Below are 19,745 nucleotides of genomic sequence, written 5' to 3'. Positions count from 1 at the left end.
TCTCTAGCCTGGACAAACAGGGCAGTTCCTACATAAAACCATTTAGGGACACAGATCTAACAATTAAAAAATGCTACAATTTGAAAACAGTGGCAGGACCCTTCAGACTCCAAGGACTCTCTGTTGCTGATCTAAATGTCATCCGAAGTCAGTAGAATAACTTCAAAGACAGATTGCAGTATGAAACTGCTGAATGGCCATTCATTAAATTTGAATAGGAGCTTGGGATTTTTAAAATTTCAATATAGGTGTCCGGGGGTCGCCGTGGCTGCCGCGACGGCTTACCCCGGACTCGCCCAGCCGGGAGCCGGGGCCAGCGGGAGGTCGACGGCGGGACCCGGCAGCAGCCGGCCCGTCAAGGAGCGCGTCGTCGAGGCGGCAGGCCAGGCGGGGGGGAAGCCCCGATACGCCGCAGCTGCGGCCGCTGGAGCCGGCAACGGCTGGCGAAACCGCAGCGCAGCTGGGCGCCGGGCGGCGGCCGGGCGGCCGGGCGAGGCAGGCCGGAACAGCCCCAATCAGGAGGGGAACCTATTTAAGGAAGGAAGAGCGGGGGGGCGAGGCTGGTCGCAACGGGAAGAGGGAGGGGGGTGCGAGAGCAGGGAGAGGAGGAAACTGACGGGGGACAAAGAGAGAGAGAAAGAGAGAGGGAGGAAGAAAGGAGGCGAGGGAACGGGGAAGTTGGGGAGAGAGGAGGGACTGCGAGCGGAGGGAACACGGACGCAGGAAAGGGAGTGGAGGAGGGAAGGGCGGCTGCTCACGGGCGTGGTTGGCTCTGCACCCGTGGGGCTGTCGACCCCAGCCTGGTGTAGGCAGGTCATGCAAGCGAGAGGAGGAAGCTGCTACCTCCTCCCTGGACGGCCACCCTGTGGTTTCGGCAGCTGGCAGTGAAGGCCCCAAAGACCGGGGCCACTGACGAGGGGCCCAACACCTCGGTTAGGGACGGAGGGACGGTTTGCCAGCCCGGGCTGCAGGCGGGGCAGGGGGAACGCCACAATAGGAGTCAATTGTTTTAACATGGGGCTTTCTACCAATGTGGAAATTAACTTGGCATAGCTTTGTCTCTGGATTTTTAAAATTAGTTTTGTGTGTTACATATTGCATTTCCTCCCATACTTTCTATATAAAATGTTGGTGAAGTGAAAATCCTTGCATTGCATCTGAAGAAGCAGCCAAAGAAAAGTCCATGGAAGTGCATAATTTAGGCTGACAGTGTTTGGCTTGCCCAATGGCACCCACCAAGCTTTGGTGGCAGAGTGGGGACTTGAACCTGGTCTTCCAGAACTTAGTTTAACCACTACATTATGCTGTCTAACTTCATGAGCACCTACTGACTAGATAGGGCCTCATGGCTGCTGTTCATGAAATTGTCTCCATCTTTGATCTCATGAAGGGTAGCAATCTGATCCTCCAGGCTCTGGACCTTCTCTATGAGCCCTATCAGCGTACACTTTTGACACAGATAATACATGGATAGATAATGTAGAAGTATAAGTATTCGTTAAATATTCATAGAGGTCAACACAATTTATTCTGTCTTTTAAAAGAGTTGTTGATTATATATGTATATAATATATGGGGGCATTATTTTGTACTTTTGCTCCTCTTCAGAAAAAAATTTAGATCTTTCCCTGCCGCCTCTGCTTTTCACTTGCCATGGAAGCCTCTTGCTGGGGTTGCCACAAGGTCACTGTGACTTGACATCACTTTATACACACACACAAATCATAATCCCAATATGAAAACATCAGTGTGATGAATACTGAATTAAAGGGATTCTAAAAACTCTGCCTAATTTACCCACACTTAAATAAAAACATCTTAGGCTGGATACCAAAATGCAGACCACCTTAATTCTAGGCAGAGATAGGGAAAGGCAAATTGCCACAATCAAAGAGGTCTTGTCTCGTGTGGCTCAGGAACCAAGCTGATTGGGTAAGGCTTTGACCAACTCGTGAAGGCAGAGCATGAGAAACAGTGAGAGAAACAGTTTGTGATGTCCTCCAAGTATTCACATGTTAAACATCAAATTATGTCCTGAATTTTGTTGCCAAACTGTATGTTAATTCTATTCAGTAAAATTATATTTCAAACAAACACATGCTGTACAAACTAATTAAACCCAAAGTCTTCATTTGCTTGGCAAACTATAAACAAAATGACCTCTTATTATGCAATTGGTTTCACATACATTTCCAAGCCATGGTCAATTTAGGGTGTTAGTTTCTTCAAGGAAAGTAACTTGTATATATTTAAATGTCTCGTTTTTCACCTGCTGTTACTAGCAGGTAAGCAATACAATATAGTCATCAATATCACTGAATGCTGTAATAAAAGCCTAGTCAACTCAGAGTCCATGTTGATTCATTGTGTCAACAGAGATCACCCTCAGGGTGATATTTTTATGGCACAACTGAGTCCAATAGATAGGTCGACAGGGAAATTATAAATATTTGTTATTAGATTTGCATGTTTTTTTTCTTGAACCAGGTTCCCCAAGTGGCTCACAATGTTCATAAAAGACAATATGAGACTTTACATTTTTTTTTAAAAAATGGGAGAGACAGAAGTGGTCCCATCAGGAGAGTGGGTGGGAGAGATAAACTAGATATTAGCCCACTGACATGCTGTCATTTGTCATGAAATGCCCACTGATGGCTCTCTGATTCCAACTGCAGAACCATACTATTCCAAGATCTACTATCTTTTCTGAAATCCAGAAATTCCTTTCAGTTTCAGTACTTCCTCTTATTCCTCAGCCATGCAATACTGTTACTGAACTTGTCCTCTTTTTTGAGTTTATAGCTCACAGCCACTGATGTTTAATCATGTTAGGGCTGGATCCAGGCTAGATGGGTAATTTCCAACCATTCCACTTGCCACTGCTGACCCCCTCATGTCATTCCTAAGAGTCCTCTATCCCCACAAAACAGCTTCATTTGAAGATCAGTGGGCGGCAGCAGGAGGGGGCAGACAGGAAAGCTCCATTCTGCCATTTGAAAATTTTGTCTGGATGTATCACTTAATCTTGTATTTTCCTTAGCACTTCATCAAAGGCTGAAGAGCCAGTTCGTAGCAATTAGTGCCAGGGCAAATATATAAACTTTCCTGTAGAGCTGAAGGAAAGTAACAGTGGGGATAGGAGCATCCTTCGATGGCATATACTGATGTTCTGATTGTATTTGGGAATATGTTGCCTAAGATGCAGTTTGCTTTTAAGCCTTTTTTGTGATCATGAGGGAAATGTACTTAAGGTAAACCCGAGCTGATTAGAAATTATTCATCGTTTGCAAGTCTTGGCTGATGTTGTTTATCAAGTTTGTATAATTATTTGGCCACTATACATCTCCTATGTTTTTCATTGAAACATAGCTAGATTGAATGTTCTCTTTTTTTTCACATTGCTGGCCGCTTCCGCACACACAGAATGATGCATTTTCAAACCACTTTCACAACTGTTTGCAAGTGGATTTTGCTATTCCGCACAGCTTCAAAGAGCATTGAAAGCAGTTTGAAAGTGCATTATTCTGCACGTGCGGAGGGAGCCAATGTCATCTATTTTGTTCCACATGATTCCCACACCCTCACCAAAAGCCCTGTCTTTTTTTCAGTATATGGGGTGCTGCTTGTGCTAATTTTGCACAGTTAAAAATAAACTTCAACCCAGCCTTATTAGACCTTTAAACTGTTTTAACATACTTTGGTTCTTTAGGTGAAGTGTATGAAAAACGGTCTGTGCTTTTTCTTTTTGGCAACATTTTCTATTTTTTCTGCTACACTAGTTCACAAACACTGCACTCTTTGTTTTCTTAGTTAGATAAGAGAAGAAATGAATAGTAGCAACCTTATGGACAACTTCTGCGGCAGAGGGCTTTGTGAAAAAAAACCAGTTCTCCCAACAGAAAAACGTTATATTGGAAATATTTAAGAATCTTTAGGTTGTTGAATATGTAAGGTTCCATTTTCTTTAGAAGAAGAATAAAAAGAAGAAGAGTTGGATTTATATCCCCCCTTTCTTTCTGTAGGAGACTCAAAGGGGCTAACAAACTCCTTTCCCTTCCTCCCTCACAACAAACACTCTGTGAGGTAGGTGGGGCTGAGAGATCTCAGAAGAACTGTGACTAGCCCAAGGTCACCCAGCTGGCGTGTGTTGGAATGCACAGGCTAATCTGAATTCCCCAGATAAGCCTCCACAGCTCAAGCGGCTGAGCAGGGAATCAAACCTGGTTCCTCCAGATTAGAGTATACCTGCTCTTAACCACTGTGCCCTTCTGCTCCTTAGACTGAAAACTGCTTACGTTCAGCTGGTATTTCAATCATGACAATCCACTCTAAATCCTTTTGGCATTCTCTCCAATGGGAGCTTCCCCAAATCATTGGACTGGTCAAAGTTAGAAGGAATTTAATTAGATGGGCCTTTGGCCTGATCCAGAAAGGGGATTTATATTAATAACAGAATAACTGATTTGGTTCTTTTTTCTGTGCTGGCTAATATATTCTATCATTTGGTACTCCACTATATCAGCACACAGCACCTAGTAATCCAGTTCAAGTGTTACTCAGTGTCAGAAGATGACCCACATGTTCTCATCCAGAGAGGAAGCAGAACCTACAGATTCTGCTTCAGAAAAAGCAGGTAATTGCCACAAATATATAGCCACATATATCGATAATATAAGCTTACCGTTTGTATATAATCACAAGGATTCTCGTTTAGATAAATGGGCTACTAGTCTGATGTGACATGAAAATACCTATGTTTACTTAGCATTATAGTGATGGTGTTTGTTTTCTGTTTAGCTAGTGTTAAATTGATCTTAAAGGTCTTCAGTGCAGTCATATCCCACAAAATATAGTGATTTGGAAATGCTGAGTTAGCCTTCACAGCAAATGCAATGAAATTAAGCAGCATTCATTGAAAAAGTGCAAAGCAAAGGTGTTTTGTGCCATTTCCCTAAAGGTTTAAATATTCGTGATGGTATTGTATCATCCATTGTCTGTCCTTATTGCTTGATTGGTGATTTGCTTTTGTAATTTCATTAGATTGATATTCTTAAATCATAAATTCAAAAATACAAATTGTAAACTGGAAACACAAAAAATTCTGGCCACATTTGGTAATAGTGATTATATGAGTGGGAAAAAAATTTCAGACAGAAAGTGTGGTGTGGTTACATTTGATGGGAATAAATATTGCCAAACTAGACAAGGTAAGATGACTGTAGGATTCCTGATACGCCAGCTACAGAAATTAATAGATTATAGACATGAGGAACCTTACAATTAGACATGGGTGCTAGTTTCCCCTGAATCACAGAAATAACTTGTGAAAAACCTTACAAAAGATATCTCCGGGGAATATTCCACTTTCCCACTATTACTTTTAATCCCTGAAGTGTCAAGGCCCATGAAAATGAAAAAAAAAAGACTGATCAATTCAGTGAATTAAGAGTTAGGAACGTTTGCACTTTAATAAGTTCTTGGGTTTGTATTTTCCACAGATGATTCAACGAGAGGCAGAAGTAAAAAACAAAGTTGCAGCTGTGGCATTAACCGATTCCATTCACAATGTGTGGCATCAGGAAGCTGGCAAAACCATTCGGGAGTGGATGCGTGAGGTGAGACTAGGTGTTTTAAAGTTCAATCCTATACAGATTACCTTTTTAAGGCCATGGAAGTCAATGGGCATAGAAGGATGTAACTGTTTAGGACTGTACTGTTATGCTTGCTTTTTTGTCACAGTATTTATTTGTTTAGGTATTAGAGGCAGTTTTAAAATTAAATATACAGTCTAAATGTAATGATTGCCATTTTATTATGGCATATTGGCATAGACCTACCTGTAAACAAAGAAAATAACCTGATTATTTTAGCAGATTCCTTGGTGCCTACTGTGATTCAGCCACTGAAGTGCACTGTCACTAAAGGAAAGAACTATAAGATAAATACTAGCAACGAGCCCATTGTGCAAAAAAACAACAACAACAACAGAAGGTTCTAGAAAACTGTTGCTGTCATTGTTCATGAAACACTAAAATTGCTGCCATTGTTCATGAAATACTAAAATACCCCACTGAAAACGCTTTGGAGGTGTTTGCAGGATGTTAATGCTCCCCGAACAAGAGATGTGAATCTCCTTTTGCTCACGGGCCTGTGCAGCTCTTTCAAAAGGGAGTTGCCTCCTCGCATTATGTGTAAATGGAAGCGGGTGGTGAGCCCTGCCCCTTTTATGTTATACAACATGCTTCTGCCAGTGCAGTCTACCCCTCTGGTCACATGCCTGCACAGCTCTTCAAAAAAAATGAGTCATAGCCAATATGCCTTGCCTTTTATATAGATAGATATGTATAGTTGTGAGGCACTCCTTGATGAACCAGGTCTTTGTTTTTACTGTTTGTGTGGTAGATATTTTTCAGCCCGATGGTATCAATCATCCTGCAATACCAGGTGTTATTGTTTTGCAAATGAAGAAATTGAGATCCTCTTCCTGTATCTTCTCAGCAGCTGGCGTACTGCTAGTATTGACCATCTCGGTAGCGAACAGGTTTTTTTTGCCGCAGATACCTGCAGACAATCTGTTGTGTTACAAAAGATCACCAGATTATAGCTTTTATTAGAAAGCTGAAAGAATGGACCAGTACCTAGTAATAGGTCCCAGGTTTAATTGATGCTAGTTAATAGACAATGACTGCTATAAAAGAACTAAATTTCTTCCTCCATGTGCTTAATAGGACCTATGCCTTATTTTTGGCCCCTACTCCATAAATAAAAGCCAGTTTGGGAACTTGGTGGAAACCAGCAAGTCCTTGGGTACAGAAGGATACTCAATAGATCTTAGTCACCATAAACTTTTGGAAGTATCCATTTTAACTTTTAATCATATACATGTTGACAAGAAAACTAACAGAATTCTTAAAGTGGGAGTACTGTTTTTTTCTGTATATTTTCTAGTAAAATATAACCATAATTTTCTAGTTTAATTTTTTGGTCACTCTTTTTTCAAATGTGGAAAAAGAGTAATATGTTGGCAGTGTCCAGTGATGATTCCAATACTTTTAACATGACAGCACTTTCTTGTTGGTTTAGTTGTATTGGCAGTCCTGATATTTTTGACTTAACCTTTCAGCTTTGTAGACCATGTCTAACGTGAATAGAAAATCACTTGGGATAATAGATTGTCAGCTCTGACCTAAAATGTATAAAAATAATCTCAAATGACTTTGTCTGAAAATTCCAAGTTTCTTTAAGAGAAATCAGAACATTAAATGCATGTCACTATGAAAAAATTAAGCCTTTATTTTGAATCCGATAACTAATTGTTCTTCAGGAATGTTGGAACATGACAAGTTCATTATCTTTTGATTTCATTCTCAGAAAGTAGATCTTAAAGAATAAGAATAATGGCAAGAGAATTAAAATGTGGATGAGATGTTAAAAAACCTCATCTAAGCAGTATTTTTACATTATGTGAATTTTAGGTGATTGTTACTAAGACAGCATCATGTCACCTGGGTAGATTTTTACTTCATTGGGCTTAGGTCTAGTAGTAGAATGAATAATAATTAAAATCTTCTCTCGATGGCTTTGTGTGTGTAGTGCTAATTGCTGTCATTGAAAGAATGAATTGTTAAAATAGCAATTTTTCATTACAACTTCTGCCCTGTATCATTGGCTGCCTATTTTTAGTGCCAATGGAAGTCATAATTTTGAATGTATTAGGCACTGTGGTGATTGATAAAACAAATCTTCCCTTTTCATATCTTCACCCTGCATTTGAGAATACTTAGTTCTTACAGGCAAGTGGCGCATTGTGTATAAAACTAGTTAATTGTGTGCAAATCTTCAGTATTATCTGAAATTCTCTGATGTAATGCTCCACCAGTAGCAATATTAATTTTACCTATATCAAATACTTCATAAAAATTCTACCTGCTTTTGTAATTCGCTACCATGTTTCAATTTCACATTCAGCTGTTAATTAAAATCTGGAATGCAAATGATAAAATATGCATCTTAAACCCTTTGTGTGAAATATAGAAATACAATCATTTCAACTATTTTAGTAAAAAAGATAACAAATATACTCGTTAGTAATATTTTTAAATGTTTCCATGGGTTTTTCATACAGTTCAATGGTTTCACTGATCTCCAATTTCTTACAAAAATCCACCATTCTTTGTGAACTTCACTTTCTAATCGCATACAGCAACTCTCCCTTTATGTTCTTCCTGCTCTCCCTGGTCCCAGAACAGTAGGGTTGCCTTGACAAATCTATTCAAAAGCCATTCCTCTGCCTTTATTGGTGGGGATTGGAGTCTTTGAAATTCTCTCCTCACTGCAACACAGCTGACATCTTCTTCCAGACAGAATGAATTAAGGAACTACAATAAGACACTTGATCTACCAGTCAAGGATCTTTCCACAGTGAGGATGGATTCCATGGTGCACAACTAGGGCAGCAAGCATCTAAAAGTACACAAAGCATGTTTGTTTGCCAAAAGAATGATCAGCCATTTTGAAACAATGATTAATGGGATTTTTAAAGCATTTATTTATAGAGGGGAAGATTAGAAATTGTTTGTTTCCCTCCCTCCTTAATGTAGCTATTTAATTTTTTTTTGGGGGGGGGGGCGACAATCTACTGCTTTATTCATATTTTGACAAAAGCAATGTAGATTATTTTAATTGATGATGGTTATTTTAAACGAAATAAGTGCAAAACCGTTTTAAAATCATGCTTAAAGTTTTACAACATAGATTTTGTATTTAAGTTGGAAAGTAAAACAGGATATAATTGGCATTACTTATCCAAAGAGGTAGGCTGGAACAGTGTAAACACACAGCATACCTTCACAGAGAATGACAGTTAGCTCTTCTCTTCGCAGCATTAATCTGTAAAATTACAGTTTTCTACACTAGCAGCCTCAAATATGTTCTTTCACAAACAATATAGGGAGCTCCGCCTTGAATCTCACAAGAAAGCAGATTGTGTGTTGTAATTGAATTATTATATAATTTAAACTGCATTTTAATTGCTCAAATGTTTTAATGTTTTTATCTTTGGCACCTTGTAGACCTTAAGCAGTTGGCAAGGTGGCATAATAATGTTTTAAATAGTAATTAAAATAAATAAATAAATAATATCAATGACATAGAGAAGAGAAAAGAAATTCTCAAGTATAAGGAAAACTTTCATGTTAGAGTACTTTGAAATAAAATCTGACATACGTTTAGTCCTGTGAATTGCCAAAAAGATAAACCCATTGTCTTTTCTCTTTTGTTCTCAGTTGGTAGATTTGTCCAACTACGCCCTGTTGAATAAAATTTGTTCATGAGGTCACGTCAATTAAATCTTTCATTCTTTGCAAATATAGAATTTGCAGCTTGAATTAATGTATCTGTCCTAGTTTCGGTGACAAAACAATTATATGCCTGTGTAACAACATGTTGAGCCACCATGTGATCTCTCCCTGCACTAGTGGATGATTCTAGGAAATGATATTGCCAACCTCTGTGGCTTACGTTGGCTCTAAAGCTGTAAAGGATTTTTTTTTCAGGGAATTGTAACTACTTTTTCTCAGTAACAACCCTCACCAGGTCTATGCAGAATCTTTCTTGGGTCTATTCAGTGAGGCTTAATATAAGGAAAATGTCCTCAGGATTGCACTGTTCATCTGCATTACATATGCATCCCTTAGCAGCACTTTTGTTGGGATTTTGCAAGTGTCTGTCACAACTCAGTCATAAAAGGGTTAACTGTTTGCATGTAAACAACTTGCTGAAGTCACTGTTTATGACCTGATCTATTGATAAGCTATTGGTCAGTGAGATAGCCATTGTTAACATGTTAGTGAGCACCTACATCTGTATAAAGTTAATTCTATTTCTTTGTTTGAGCAGACACAACACCAGAAAGGAGATACAAGGTAGACGACATCATGTGAGATAGCAGATAGGTAGCAAGATGTAACCAAACATATAGTAATGTAGATGTGTAACAGGAAAGGATTTCTTATTTATCTCCATGTAACCCTCCTTTATAGTTAAAAAACTCATTTATAAAAAGCAACAGAGAGTCTGTCTCTTCTGTTCTACTCTGCATATATACATATCCAACACTTTTGTGTTGGGGTATAGGGCATGATGGGAGAGCAGAAGAGCAGTGACATGGGGGACTGGCCATGACATCACTTTGGTAATGACATCATACCTGTCTAAATATCAACAGAAATTTTAAAAATGACAGGCAGGTCAATGGCAGGATATTATTTCCAGTAAAGCCCCAGAAGAGGAGTGGCCATGACTTACCATGGCCGCCAATGCTGCTGGGGAAGGGACAGGCCGCATCACAGGCTGCCGCCTTCCCCTTGCCTCGCGAGACCTTGCCAGGCTCATGAGGCTCATCTGGCCTGCTGTGCATGCGTGGTCAGGCAGGCGGCGTTGGACAGTGACATCAGGGAGGTCACCCTGATGTCACGGGGAGGGTGGGCCAGGCCCAGCTATGCTCTTCCCTTTTCTCTCCAAGCCAGACACATTCCCACCCTCCTCTCCCTCAATTTTGGAGTTTGTTAATGTTAATATGTCATAGCCTGTTGGTGGGTTGCACATGGGGGACTGATCTATAGGTATGGGACAGCAGGTGAGATACCCACTTTGATGGAACCTCCTTAAGAGTTTTGGGGTGGAGCAAGCCAACCGGTTATGTGCCCAGACATGGACTTCTATGGCTTGTGCCCCTGGCAGCAAGATGAGTCTTCAGGAAGTGGCAACTGCCCATCTGGAATCTCTCATAGCTGCGCCAATGTGTGGCATTTTGCTCAGCAGGTGGGCTGGAGGAAAATTTAGGTTGTTGGGGGACAGCACTTGGGCTACCCAGCACACAGATCAGACCCCCACGCCTTGCGCTTCTTTTAACCTTGAATCAATATTTTAATAAAAGGCTATGGCCAACCTTTTTTACCATGCAAAAGCTTGTTTTAATCAGGGGTTTATAGGAGGAAGGGCTCTTAGTTACTTTACTCAGACAGCAATGATGTTGTACGTCTCTAGGAATTGCTGGAAACTATAATCAAATCATAGAGCTTCCAGCTATTTCTAAAAACAACTGAAATCACTTCTGGGTTTTTCCCAGAAGTTATGTCACTCCTCTCTAGAAATAGCCAAAATCTCTGTTTTCTACTGTCCATCATTGGCCAGTTGCTCATTTTTTAAAATGTTCTCTTTGCTGCCATTCTGACCGGTGGTGGGAAACAAGAGAGGCAGCTAGGGATCTCCTACTAGGGAACTGTAACATTATATATAAGTATATCACAACTGATGGCTGCTTTTGCCCTTAATGTGAGCTATATCCTTGTTATTGTATTGGGACCCCTGTGCCTGAGCCCCTGCTCTCTGGCACTAAGGCATTCTATGTATATGTTTATTATTGATTACAAGTTGTCTTCCTTAACTTTTCAGAACTGTTGTAACTGGGTGTCAAGTTCAGAACCACTGGATACATCAGTTGAATCCATGTTACCAGACTGCCCACGTGTCTCTGCAGGTATGCACACACTGTTAATAAACCATTTGTTTGAGATGTACCATAAAGAAAAGTTATGAAGTCAAGTTTTACTGGAATTGCTTAGACGGGCATTTATATAAATATTCCTCCTACATTCATGCAATACCAAGCAACAAAGTGGAAGAAATTAACATGAGCTAAATTGTCATACTCAAAAATATTACCAAACAACAAGGATCCTGGAACTTTAAGCATGATTATGAAACATTCACAAAGCATGCCCATGCAGCAGGATGGCAGCCCCAGCCGCAAAGGGCGCCGGCAGGTGCCAGAACTGACGCTTGGAACCACGCTCTCAAGTTTTGTACACAGTTTCCCTTTCTCTCAGAGCGCGGTTCCAAGCGTCAGTTTTGGCGCCTGCCGGTGCCCTTTGCGGCTGGGGCTGCCATCCTGCTGCGTGGGCACGGCTCCCTTCACTGCCCATCCCCCTGGCCAATCCAACCAGGTCCACACGCACCGCACTGCCGCCGCCAGCTCTGTTGTCGGCCCTGTCCTCCCTCCAGTCTCAGCCAGGTGGCTGGGGCAGGGATCGATGGCCGCCCGCCACTCCCCCACCGCTGCCGACCATGGCAGAAGGACAAGGGCTGCTGCCAGCCGCCTCCACGGCGCTCTTGCTCTCTGGAGCGCCCGCAGTCACGGTCTGATTGGGGATCTCTGCGAGGTCCGGGAAGGGGAGACTCCCCGCTCCCGGACAGCTGTGTTGTGCCCGGGCGGAGCTGCAGTGAAGGGGCGGGGGAGCCACAAGCGGCTCGGGAGCCACAGGTTCCTGACCCCTGGGCTATACAGCCTTCGAGCAAAGTGGTTTTATATCTTAGCTCCACAGAGGCAAGCTGCTGGCCATTGCCATAAGCGAATGCTGGACTGAATGGAACCAAATTACTTCCTGAAGGCTGCAAATTTAATACAAACCAGGAATGTGGCCTTTGCTTTGATCCCACATTTGTTGCTGTACATTGTACCTGTTTCATAGAAGGAACATAAATTATTTCCTATCCATATTCCCCAAATTGATTTCTTTTCAGTTAACCCCAAAAGGAACCATTCCCTTTCCCATAAAAGATAAGACAACATTGTGTTTTCTTAATCTCTTGCCCAACCCATGGAATCTAGCTTTCTCTTTTTCTTGCCTCTTATTAAAAGAGGCAAATTTTGCACTGCAAAGAAAGCATACATGCAAGTTATGTCCATTAGCCTATAGCCTGAGATTGCCTCCATTGCCTCCCCTGTCCACACCTGGGGCACCCATTTGGTTCTCTGCACTTCTTTTTAGAGGAGAGATCATGTATATCCAATCATTTTTGCATTCCTTACCAGTTGCAAATACAAAACAAAAAAGCTTTTAAAATGGCTGGTTGCACAGGTGTAAGTTAATTCTGAAAGGTCTGTAGCACATGGCCAACGGAATGGTGACCTGTCACTAAATAATAATAGTAAAATACGATATGCAGTGTGCTGAATCTACAAAATCAATGTATGTAATTCTCAACATGGGCCCATCTGAGGATACTTCAGTCCAGAGACTGGAGCCATGAAAAGACAAAACATATTTTGTAGAAAACTGAGAAAAGCTCCATGTTTGTAGGAAAAAATCTGAAATGCAGTAAAAATTATTTAAAAATTGGGATTAAACCACACAAAGTAATAGAAACAGTGACTGTACCTTTAAGAAAGAAAATCTCAGTGACCATTGTGGAAGTTGCTAGGTAACCACAACACTATTACCAGCCTTTAAGCCTTAGATTTTGTAAATAAAAGGTGGGAGAAGGGCTATTTCCAGGAGTCTTTTGATCTCCTAGTCCACTACTACTATCTTCTACCCTAACCTGGAGGGAGGATTGATTGTGGTCAGGCTCAGTAGCAACCACTGGGTAACTTGCTACCATGCAATCAGGGTAACTAAACCAGGTGCAATAGTGGCTACCAAATGATGGTATACAACTTGTTAATATCCAGAAGCAGCCTCCTCACAACTTGCATTATTTGACTGGCCCTAGCAATGACCATCACGCAACTCACCTGGGCAATTTGTTACCACGCAGATTTTGCAACTTGGCCAGCCTTTTCCCAGGAGAGGCCTCCAGCAGGAGTTGAGGAGGAAAAGCTGAAGGACAATGTTGTATACTGGTTGTAGCGTCAGAGTAGAATCTGGGAGACCCAGTTTCAAATTCTTACTCTGCCATGGAAGCTTTCTGCATGACCAGCCATTCACTCTCAGTGTAATCTACCTTACAAGGTTTTTCTGAGGATAAATGGAGTACATTGGAATTATGTAATCTGTTTTTGAGTACCCATTTTCGAGAAAGATGGGGTATAATGAAATAAATAATAAATTAAGCTCTGGGCAGATAACAGAAAGGTTGGTTTGTGAGTGGGAAGGAGAAGAGGAAGCTGGGAAGCAGCTCTGGGGTCTGCCAGGAAGAGAGAGAAAAGAAATCGTGTAGGGAAGGGGATATGGGAAATATAAAGGGATATCTTTGTTCTTGCTTATTCTCTGCTTGCACTTTCTATTCTGCCACGTGGTTTTTTTGCCTGTCTATACTTTGTAGGAGATGGTCCACTTAACATTGCTTCTGAAATTAGGTTTTCTATCCTTGCATGTGGGTGGAAATTTATTTCCAACGTAGAACATTCTCTATGCCCCTTGTACTGGGCTTACCTTCCTTTTGTTCTGCCTACCAGTTCTGAGCTAATACTATCAGTCTTTGAGTATTGTGCTGTGAGAACAAAACAGCCACATCCTAACACTTCTGTTCATTTGTCAAAAGCATATTATCTGAGGACTACCTGCCTAAAATTCCTTTGAGAGAAATGAGCACATTGAACACCTTTGTCAGGAAGCATATCTTTTTATCTTTAAGCAATAAGTAGTCCTTTTCCCTTGTACCCTGTTTGTACATACACTTACCCACTGATGTGGAATACTGTTACTAGCCGGTTGCTCTGTGCCTCTTCTCAAAGAACGTACAAAAATGGCCAGCTTAGCTCCATCTCAGTGGTCCAGAAGAACTAGAAGTAACACCAGATCTGCATGCAGTTCAGCAAGGTGATAGTAAGAGTTAATTCTTACTTCATTAATGAAGTGTAAATTGCTAAGAATTAGGGGACAATTATTCCTGAGCAGCTGGGTTCACACTTCATCTGAATTTGTGGACTGGGAAACTGCAAGTGTGAATTAGCTGCATGTCTCATGGGCTATAAGAAAGTCATTATTACTATTGAGAAAAAACGCTGCCTTGGGTATACCAGGTGGAATTTATGCAACTTCCCATTTCAGATGCTTTCCTTGCAAGCATGATTGCATTTTAGGACTCATAAAATGATGGGAAGCTTCTATGTTTGGAAGGCTTGACCTTTTCTGTGGAAGTGATATGTGAACCCTGTTGTCACTTTATGTTAACCAGCGTTGTCATCTACTCTGATCACATCAGTGACTTCCCTTTATTTCCTTGTATTTGTACTGTACTTACAAAACCAGTAACTTGCTTATAACAAAACTCTTGTTGCATATGTAAATACTTTAAGAAAAGACTAAGGTTAGCGCTGAGGCTACAGGCAGCTTTAAGAATTACAAACTGCCACATTAGGTTCATTAAAAACTGTACAGATGTCTCTAGCTATGCTATCTACATTTTTCCTGGTCCAGAAAATGCATTCTCAGCTTGTGAGCTGTATCTCATAACAGCCAAAATTCAACAGAACAACTCTGTATGCACTAGCATTGCTGCCCATTTTGTCCGTTTGTTGTCTGTTGATATTATAGACATTTCCACACAGTATTATTCTGTGAGTTTTGGTCCCAAGCTGCTTCAGATTATCCCCTGGCTTCCACACATTCTCTTCAACCATTAGTTAGTTTTCACTTTTTATTCTGGTTCTTTTGGGACTACTTTTATTCTGATTTTTTTCTAACCACTGATATTGAGTCACGTTTGGTCCCATGTATAATGGTTCCTCCCACTTTCTGCTGATTGGACTATGAATGTGGGACAACTCTGCCCTGTGCCCCCACCCACAGAGACTGCCTTGGTTATAAGGAATGTTCATCCCTTGCAGTTGCAAATTTTCAAGTATTAAATTTAAAAAGCGACACTCATAGGATAGCAATATATTGCTGTAAGAAAGCACAGGAGGATCATTGCTCTTCCTACCTGCTTGCAGTAATTGATACTTATTTATTTCTCTGCTCCCCCCTCCCCATTCGTTTATTTGTTTTGCTGTGGTCATTTGCTTCCTTGTACTTTCAGATTTCCTTCAACCAAAACCAAATCAAACAACGTATGCAAGAAGGCCCAAGAGAGCTCATTGATCTTTCCAGATAGTCAGCCTTTAGTTTTTGCCTTTGTACCTGGTTTTCTAGATGTGCCCTGACCCCAGCCGTTTCCTCATGGAATTTTTTTTCTTGCATAAGCTTCAATTTTTATGCTTTAATTCTTTGATAGAAATATGTTGCTGTAAGATATATCTGTGCCTTGCTATCATTTTCATGGGAATGTGATTTTTTAAGGGGGTTTGGAATATGTGTGATCACTGAGAGCTATGTGGTATAATGGTTAGAGTATCAAACTATGAACTGGGAGACCCAGGTTTGAATCCCTGCTCTGCCAGGAAAACTTGTTAGGTGACCTTGGGCCAGTCACCTGCTCTCAGCCTAACCTACCTCGTAGGGTTGTTGTGAGGATAAAACAGTAATGATGTAAAGCATTTTGGGTCCCCATTGGAAAGAAAGGTGGGATACAAATAAAGTATTAAAAAACTTTCAATTCTGGTGGGGGCTGTTGCAGAACAGCTGGCTGGCCTGCTTAATTGTTCTTGTCCTTCTAGAGACATTTACATGGCTATACATTAAGTACTGGCTACTTGGCAACAGTTGATTAAAAGAGTGAGCAATTCAAATATTGAGGTGAACCTTAGAGTAGAACAGATTTCTCCAGAGAGACCATAAGGTAATTCTTATGCATAGATTCGGGGGCAGGGGGAGAGGGTTAGGGTTAGGGTTTTTCAATCAGGGCACATTTGTAGAAAAATAATCTGGAATGGCAAATGAAAGACTGTAGAAGAAAGGAAGACATTCAGAAACTCAGTTCTCAATCCAATTCTGCTGCTAATGGATCCACAGCTAAAAAATAGAATAAGCATTTGTGTGGAAAAGCCCTATGTGAGTCTTTACTTGCTGGGGTAACCAGCATGGTCCTAGGAGACAATGGTGAGGTAGCACTGTCCAGTCACAATTGGGCTTGAAGCAACCATCAGGAACTGAAATGCAAGTAGATAGCTCCAGATGACAAAAGCAGCAAGGCAAGTGAAACTGTTATAGTAGATTGGGTTTGCACTATTCATTGGTCCAGTTTTGGAGTTAGAATTTTAGAGGTCAGGATTGGAACCAGGAGAAATAGCATAAAGTTGGCCATCCAAGATCAGTTACTGCATCTATGAAACAGAACTGTTAAGCAGAAATAACAAGTAAAGAAAATCCTTTGTTCTTATATTTGTCCTTTACTGCTGAACAACTGAAACCTTTACTCTATGCACACATGTATAAAAAAATAAGCAGGGTTTACCAGTGACCTATTTCCACATAAATGGCTCTTTAGACATTATGTATTGACCCCGCCTCCATTGCCAACCAGAGAACACATATATTCTTTTCCTTCCAACAGCAGTCCACTCTTGTCCCCACCTCTCGCAACTCTTTACAAAGACAATGTATGTGTATAGAGCTGTATGTTGTCCTTTCTTTTATAGTCAAGCTTTCCTTGCCTGATCGTCCCCCTCTTTCATATCTAATTTATGCCAAAATCTCACCAGGCCTTATCTGGACATCAGTATTCAATATCAAGGCTAAGACCCGGAACATGGGATGAAAAGTACCATCGGGTATTTATATTTCCAATAACAGTGAACTACTTCACTCTCCTCCTTTCCCACATACATAGAATTCTGAACCATTTTGCTTCTGAGCACAGACTTAGGCAGGAGTTTTAAGGACCAAGACCTCTATTCATTTCCTCCACAACCCCTTGCCACTTTGGATTTCCTTATTGCCCCTTCTCTCATGCAAGCACCCAATTCACAAAACAAAGATTTTTTTTCAAAAAACAAACCTGGCAAAAGAAGATACGTTGTCTGTTGGAAGACCACAAATTCCTTCTGCCTTCCATTCTCCACCCTAGTACCTTTCCATTACAACTTCACTAGGCTTTTCATCAGTTGGTGGGTTGGAAAAAAGATGTAGCCAATATTAATTACACCAAATTTGCATTTAACAGTGAGGCTCTAGAGGGAAAAGTTCAGAGAGGAAAATCATCAGTTGCATTTAGAAAAAATGTATCTTTTATTCTCCATTCTTTGCTTTTCTTGGTGAGAATGTATACGGTTAGGTGATCAAAAATTACAGTTGTGGGGCGCATCAAAACATACCACTTTTGAAAGGGGCTTCTTTGTAATACAAACTGCATTGTTCCTTTAACGTCAGACCAGTGGAAGACTGAGATTTTCTGTTGGACAATGTTCTGAAAAATGGGACTGTCACAGCTCAAAAGAGGCAGTGGCAAAGTCATCCTTCCAGGCACACATGCACACACATCCCTTGATATAAGATAACCATATACTGATTTTTCACAAACAAAAAAAGACAAAGATGTTTGAGTATTTTTGAGACTGAAATGTGCTACCCTATGTGTCATGCTGTAATCAGCGAAGAAAAAGCTGAGTAATTCTCCCAGCTGTTGGTAACTACCCACAGAATATGAAGAAATGGGTGGAATTAACCACAAAGGGTATTCAGTGCTTAGAAAGCATCTACTTCATGGCTATGAGATCCAGTTCACCACTGTGTAAACAGCTAATCCCTCTCCCCCTAGATAGTAATGGGCACTTGACTGATGTCAAACTGTTATATTCTTATGTAAGAGTAGCTAGAAAAATCTAAATTATGATTTCATGGAGATTCAAGATTAACAAGGCATAGGACCAGATTAACCATTGTGCTAAAAATGCTGTAACATGCTGAAAAACCTCAGGCGTGTTGGGTCCCACTGTACTATAAGTAAGTATATGAACCTTACAGTTACACTCATTGTCATGTTCACAGTTTAGATCCTATGAAAGAGGAGCTGCAGTTGTAATCCCACTGCAGCACCACATAAAAAGCTGATGTGCCCCATATGGCAAAAATAACCATATTCTTTGTACCATGAAACATTTTTGTATGATGAATATATACCCATATGTGTACACATGTTCTATACCCTATATCCATATGTATGCACGTGTACTTTAATGCCTGTCTGTGTTAAAGCTGCAAAGAAAAGAGTCCCAGAACAAGTGGCTTTTGAGGAAAATATGGCAGAGCAAAGATTGAATTGGTTGCCATTTGTCAATCAGCTAGCATTAGAATTCTGCTCAATTAAGTATGGACATTTGTTCCTGGACTAGCTGTAAAGTTCACTGTAAAATAAATACTAGAAAACAACAGCACCCTCCTAGGGGGCCAACTCCTCATGCCCTTCCTCCCCCCTTGGCCCTGTGTCACCAGCTCTCTCCTCCTCCTCTTCCTGGATGCCTGCATTGGCATTCAAGGTTAATGGCAGTCACCAAGGGGGTGACCCCTCCTGCCTTTCCATCCCCTCAGCCCAGTGTCACCTGCTCTCTCCTCCTTTGCTTCTTCTTCCTGGACGCCTCTCCCTCTTCCCGGACACCTGTATTGCCAAACAACACTTAACGGTGCAGTTGCAACTGCCAGCTGAATTGCTCCTTTTGCTGAAATGCTGCAAGGGGTCCTTGTGCCTGCCTCCCACCCACACCTGTTCGATTCTCTTTTAAGATTAAAGAATCTTATTCAAGCACTAGCTTTGTCAAATCATTATCCTCTGCATTGTTAAACATAGCACTTTGATGAAAGAGCATTTATATGGCTCCGAATGGCTATCAGCAACATTTTCATTTTTACACAGTTGTGCCCACCATTTTGTAGGCTCCATTCTGCCGCAGAAAACAAAATGGCAGGTCCAACTGTATGAAAGCCAAAGTATTACTAGTAGCTGTCAAGTGCTCCTTTATCAAAGTGCTGTGTTTAACAGTGTAGAGGATAATGGTTTTGATGAAGCCAGCACTTGAATAAGATTCTCTAAGGCTAAAAGAGAATCTGCACTTCTTTGACATACAAGGGCATACACATTTGACTTCT

At 41.0% G+C, this 19,745-nt stretch overlaps 1 protein-coding gene across 7 annotated transcripts in view; it reads left to right on the top strand.

The window, feature by feature from the left end:
* The window catches only part of FAM172A (family with sequence similarity 172 member A), a 273,126-nt gene that overhangs the window by 171,823 nt on the left and 81,558 nt on the right, over positions 1-19,745 (top strand). For 6 of the 7 annotated variants that reach the window (XR_007245075.1, XM_048503746.1, XM_048503740.1 and 3 more), the window contains 2 exons: positions 5,499-5,615; positions 11,455-11,539. Coding sequence is in view for 6 of the 7 variants with exons in the window: in XM_048503746.1 (XP_048359703.1) it covers positions 5,499-5,615; positions 11,455-11,539 (202 nt within the window). In the remaining variant the exon portion in view is untranslated. Of the gene's footprint in view, positions 1-5,498; positions 5,616-11,454; positions 11,540-15,804; positions 15,882-19,745 lie in introns of those variants that run through there. The other variant, XM_048503743.1, reaches the window with a different exon arrangement.

This window comes from Sphaerodactylus townsendi, linkage group LG07 (genome assembly GCF_021028975.2).
Source record: "Sphaerodactylus townsendi isolate TG3544 linkage group LG07, MPM_Stown_v2.3, whole genome shotgun sequence".
Lineage (NCBI taxonomy): Eukaryota > Metazoa > Chordata > Lepidosauria > Squamata > Sphaerodactylidae > Sphaerodactylus > Sphaerodactylus townsendi.
Note: the sequence above shows the minus strand (reverse complement) of the source record. Positions and strands in the feature narration are given on the sequence as shown.